General features: G+C 40.5%; 1 protein-coding gene across 1 annotated transcript; it reads left to right on the top strand.

The window, feature by feature from the left end:
* Positions 1-618: 618 nt before the first annotated feature.
* Positions 619-3,185, top strand: LOC139710814 (L-asparaginase-like). The gene is made up of 3 exons (XM_071622725.1): positions 619-721; positions 1,296-1,401; positions 2,864-3,185. Exons 1-3 carry the CDS (start codon positions 619-621, stop codon positions 3,183-3,185), a joined length of 531 nt encoding a protein of 176 aa, XP_071478826.1.
* Positions 3,186-5,853: the final 2,668 nt, after the last annotated feature.

The following is a 5,853-nucleotide window of genomic DNA, read 5'->3' as shown; positions in this document are numbered from 1 at the left end:
AGATCGGATCACCTAATTTGTCAGTGTTGACAAATTCCGGTTCTAGTTTTCTCCTGATGCTGTCCCTATGACAGTCTTGTTGGTGTTTTCTCTTTCTGTTCTCTTTGTTGTGGGTTTATGTGTGCACGCATGCTTGTCTAGATGCACTTGCGTGCGTGCAGTGTGTGCATGTGTGTGTAAGTGATTATGTTTGACTTTTTTTCTGGGGATCTACCCGTACAATTAAGCGTCTGCTTTTCTGTGGTTTCCCCGCACATAATCTTAATTATCCAATATGAGTGTGACATACTCTACACTGATTTAAATCCATTTTGTATCATGAAATATTATTTAAAGTCTGCATACACTGAATTTTCAAATCATCTGTTACTAGCCATTGATCTTTAGATGTATGTCACAAATGTGACATGTGTGGAACTTAATAAATGAAATGAAATGAAATAAATAAAATGAAATGAATGAAATGTTATTTTAATTGAATCTGTGTATATTAAAAAGATCGCAAGAGTTACAGAGTATTGAGATAGTCGACGTAAAATTAACCACCTTTATCATTCAAATAGTATCTTTAATTGATATTTTGTTTTAAACAGTAAGTTTACGAGGCGCAATATTGAGATGACTGCCGCAGTGAACAGTGTAGCCATGGAAACCAAAGAAACTCCTAAGATTCTTGTCATCTACACTGGTGGAACGATTGGGATGAAGAAAGTGAATGGAGGTGAGTCAATAGGAAACACTCTTTTCTTAGTACATTATAATTATCTCCTTCTTTTTCTCTCCCTCTCTCCTTCCCTCTCATCTCTCTCTCTCTCTCTCTCTCTCTCTCCCTCTCTCTCTCTCCCACTCTCTCTTTAACTGTGCCGCTCTGGAAGAAGTAGCCATCGGACGTAGCGTTAGTTTAATGTTTTTAATGCCATCAGCTTTCGACATCTTGACGGGTCTCCTTCAGGGCATTTGGAAATCAACATAACGAAAAGCAACCAACTGTAATAAAACTTGAACAAAATCATGATAAAGCAAAAACAGCGATATTACATAGATTAGCATGCACTCCAACACCAACAGCAATCTGATATAAATTAACATGCACGGCGGTATTAGCAGTGAAACATGAATATGGCGTTTGCAATGCAATATTCAATTACATAGATGTATGCATGCATACATGTGTGTGTGTGTGTGTGTGTGTGTGTGTGTGTGTGTGTGTGTGTGTGTGTTTGTGTGTGTGTGTGTGTAGATGCAGTCGTACAGATGTCCTTGACTAAATGAATATTTCTCCTCCGTGTTTGCAGTCTTGGTGCCAGTGAAACACTATTTGCCAGACTTCATTAGCAAAACGCCCACAGTGTACGGCAAGCCAGCGGACAGTATCGAGGGCCTCAGCACTTATGATCTCATGTAATTACCCTCAATACCTCAACCGATACCTGATAAGGATGTCAATGTCATTACAAAAAGGGCTGATATTTTTCGATCTTGTCAGACAATAAATAGAGGATATCTAATACTAATCTGCATACCATGGATTCGATAAATTGAACTTCACTTTGGCTGTGTCTAGTCATCCTATCTTAAAGGACAAGTCCACCTTCATATACATAAGGATTGAGAGAATGCAGCAATATTAGTAGAACACATCAGTGAAAGTTTGAGGAAAATTGGACAATCCGTTCAAAAGTTACGAATATTTTAAGTATCTGCGCAGTCACTGCTGGAAGAGAAGACTACTACAGTATAATTATGATGTCACATGCGTACAACTATATAAGGAAAATAAAGAGAGAATTTCACAAAACTTTACTTTTTGAATAAAGTGCACAGTTCTTTGACTTGCTACTGACGTATGTTAAGGGTAATATTATTCCCCCTGCCTTCTGAAAGAGAGAAGTTGAGTGTTCTTTTGTTATGCGAGAAAAATGGAAATATGTTGAATTTTCTTTATTCTTTCTTTATATCGTTGTACTAATGTGACATCATAAGCTATAGTAGTCTTTTCATCCAGCCGTGACTGAGCAGAAACTTCAAAAATTCATAACTTTTTAACGGATTGTCCGATTTTGCTCAAACTCTCACTGATGTGTTCTACGAATATAGCTGCATTCACTCAACCCACATGTCTATGAAGGTGAACTTGTCCTTTAACTTACCTCTCCCTGAACTCTTTCCGAGTCAAGATAACACAATAATCACAGTGATGTAAATACATATATTACATTCTAATCAAAGATGTAATGTGCATTGCCGGAAATAATTTCGTTATGACTGATAACTTAATGACGATTCAATTAATGATGATTATAAAACATTGGTATTAGTATCACCACTAACAGCTATTGGGGAAGCACTTTTACGAATGACCTCTGTAGAGCCTAATCGACAGTATTTTTCTGACCTTTTAAGATGCCAATAATGTGGATGCTGCACTTTACGAATTCGACAACCAAGAGTCATACAGCCCATGAACTCGACACTAGGCAAACGATTGGAAGGCCCATGATTCCGCCACTAGGCACTGACAAGGTCCACGAGTCCGACACTATAAGGCAAACAAAGCCCACGAGACCGACACATTAAACCCGGTGATGTAATGTCGAACTCGTTGGCCCATTTTTGCCTATAGTATCGAACTCGTGTGCCTTGCTCGCCTATAATGTCGGACCCATGGGTCTTAATTGCCTAGTGTCGAGATGACTCGTGGGCTATACGACTCATGGACATTTTTTCTAATGTCGAACTCGTGGGCTGTATGACTCGTGGATGTCCGTCTCGTGGGATAACCCCAATAATGTAAACTTGTCAGGGTCTTGTGGAGATTACGTCATAATGTTTAAACTCTTCACCGTTGTGATGGTATCCATAGAAACCAGGATGGCAGCCACATTCTCTACAGCATGTTGGAGTGGGAGTGCATCAAGGACTCGAGTAACATCGCCGCCGCGGACTGGGTGCACATGGCAGAGGATATCCTACGATATTACACCGTCTTCAACGGGTTCGTGATCCTACACGGCACGGACACGATGGCCTACACGGCGTCGGCTCTGTCTTTCATGCTCGACAACCTCTCCAAGCCTGTTGTCATCACTGGCTCGCAGATTCCGCTATCCGAGTTCCGCAGCGATGGAGAGAACAACATGTTGGGCGCCTGGCCAGCTACTCTCGGCCTGAGGATGGCTTGGTGATAGCTGAGGTAAGGCGAAGACGAAAGGTGGTCATAATCATTGATACAGAATACATTTAACCCGTTGAGGACGAGTCCCGAGTATACTCGGGCAGGACGGTGTGTATGGGAAATGCGTGTTGTATCAAAATCAGTCCGTCCTTAACGGGTTAAGAACACTTCATTACACCAGCTTTAAAAAAAAATGATCTCAATCTATACTTAATCATATACCGTTTTTCAAACAAAATCTGAAGACAAGATAATGAAGGAAAGTATGAACTTATGTTGCCCAACCCGATCACACACTCGGTAAAGTGCTAGTCTTTTATTTGAAAGATATTATGTATAATTTCCTCCTTTCATTAAAGACCATGTAAGGGATACCACGGAGTGAGAAGGCTGGCAAGGCTCAGATTTATTCGAGATTCCCCGTAACGAACTGTATACAGCTTTGCCGCTGATCTCTGTGTAAATAGCCAGAGAGCTAGCGACCACTCAATTTACCCCATCAAGCCCAAAAGGTTTGACCCCTCAGAGTTGCTGGGGCCACCCTCCTCAGTAACAAAATGTGCGTCAGCCTGGTCCCGGAGGGCGGGTTGGGCCCCCAGGGACCCCCCCCCCCCCCCCCCCCCCCCCCGAAAAGGGCCCTTGGAGGGTGTAATTTACCCCATGGAGCCCATGAACTAAACTAATTGGTCTAAAAGAATGTCCTATGGGTGTACATCATAAAAAAATATAAAAACTGACAAAATATCTGGTCGGGGAAGGAGTTGCCAGACCGCTAGTTTGTAGGCACAAACCCTTGCTGGTTGTTCAGGTGTCTGCATCAAGACTACACTTTGCCATAAGCCCTGTACTGTAGTGTCTCCCAACAGTCTGAGGGACAGTGCCAGTTGAGTGCATGTAGTAGTCTTGGCGCAGACTCTGTTACTCCCATCAAGGGTTTGTACCCGCAAACTGTCCGGTATACCCTGGAACCCAGGGTAGTTTGCAGGCAGAAATTGACCAGGCACAATAGAAAAAAAAAAAAACACACACACACACACACACACACACGCACATACGCACGTACGCTCACATATTCCTTTATGTAAATACATACCGGTATACAAAACATGTCACATAGGTTCTACAGCCAGGATACCGTGCACACAATAAATGTCAGCTCTATAAGAAGTTCATACCATTTGATTGTTTAAATGGATGCTATCAATGGACATTTCAGCAGGGACACTAGAGAAAATTTAAAATTTGTGTGAATTTGTATCATGTTTTACCGGCCCCATCGTCTACTTGTCCTTTACTATGTATTCACCTTATGAGACACAATTGGAGCTTTTCAGAAAATGCTGAAATAAACCTTTCATTGTGAGTACACTTCAATTTCAGACCAACCACAGAAGCACTAAAGGCCATTTGTATAACACACTGAAGTAAACCATATCATCATCAGTGCATTAAACATAACTTTGATAAAGTTCATGTTAATGGGATACAGCTTGGAGTTTTTCCTTTTCTGACTTTTTTTTTTGCATTTAAAATGCAAATTCCAAGTCTCAATCCATACATGATTCTTTTGAAAATCTTAAAATGAGAATTCTTTTAGGTCTTGGTTGATAAAAAAAAAAAAAACACCCTTTATGTATTACAAAAAAAAAATCAGAAATAACATCCATCAATTCTCAAACTCAGTAGTGCATGTCACCTCATTGTTTTGGACAATATCTTTACATCTGTCTTTATGCATGGTAAGAGTAATGAACATAATTATGGTGTTCTACATAGACTGTGTACATGTATCGCTGAACTTCCTTAAAACATACAGAATGCTGTAATATTTCAGCACTTTTGTAAACTTCTGGGTTCTGGAGATACTTTACCTTAAGTTCCCAGCCCTACACAATTATGGTGTCACATATTGCAAAGACTGCCATTGACCCTGGTCAGTACACAACAAGTTGAAGCATTGACTATATTTAACTAAGCTCTCTTTAAATATACGTGTAGCATGCAGGCTCTTTACATTAGCACTTTTTTCAACACCTTATTTCTGGAGATACACTATCTTCAGTTGCGCAGCCCCACACAAACAAAACTCAACATGTGGTGTCACATACTGCAAAGACTGCCATTGACCCTGGTCAGTACACAACAAGTTGAAGTATTGACTAGCTCCCTTTGAATATACTTCAAGCATGCAGGCTGAGAGTGTGAACTTGATCTAACTTGTGTTCTCTTTACATCAGCAATTTTGTCAACTCCTTATTCAGTGACTCCAACTCTCCCGTTTTCGACGGGAGATCTCCCGCCGAAAGCCCATTTTTGCAAAATCTCCCGTTTTACCGCTTGAGATTTGATTTCTCCCGCCCTGGGTCTGTGTCTTTCGGTGGAAATGACTTCTTACTTATAGCTATATCGTATGTTGAAAAAAATAAGCCTTAGATAGCACCACAGAACATCTAGAACCCTAGGAACTTCGCGCTTCGCACACGTCAACTTGGAGTCTCCCGCCGTTGCTATATAGGGGTCTCGGGCGGGAGAATCTCCAGATCAGAAGGTGATTCAATTTTTTTTTTCAATTCAATTTTATTTCCATTTCCATTGAATAAACAGAAAAAATATATACAATACATTTACAGAACAAATTTATAACAATTTCAAAGAAAACGTACAAGTGGTCACGAGTA

This window comes from Diadema antillarum, unplaced genomic scaffold, assembly GCF_040938485.1.
Source record: "Diadema antillarum isolate AM-2024a unplaced genomic scaffold, OU_Dant_1.0 seq00001571_RagTag, whole genome shotgun sequence".
NCBI lineage: Eukaryota > Metazoa > Echinodermata > Echinoidea > Diadematoida > Diadematidae > Diadema > Diadema antillarum.
This window is presented reverse-complemented; position numbering and strand designations above follow the sequence as displayed.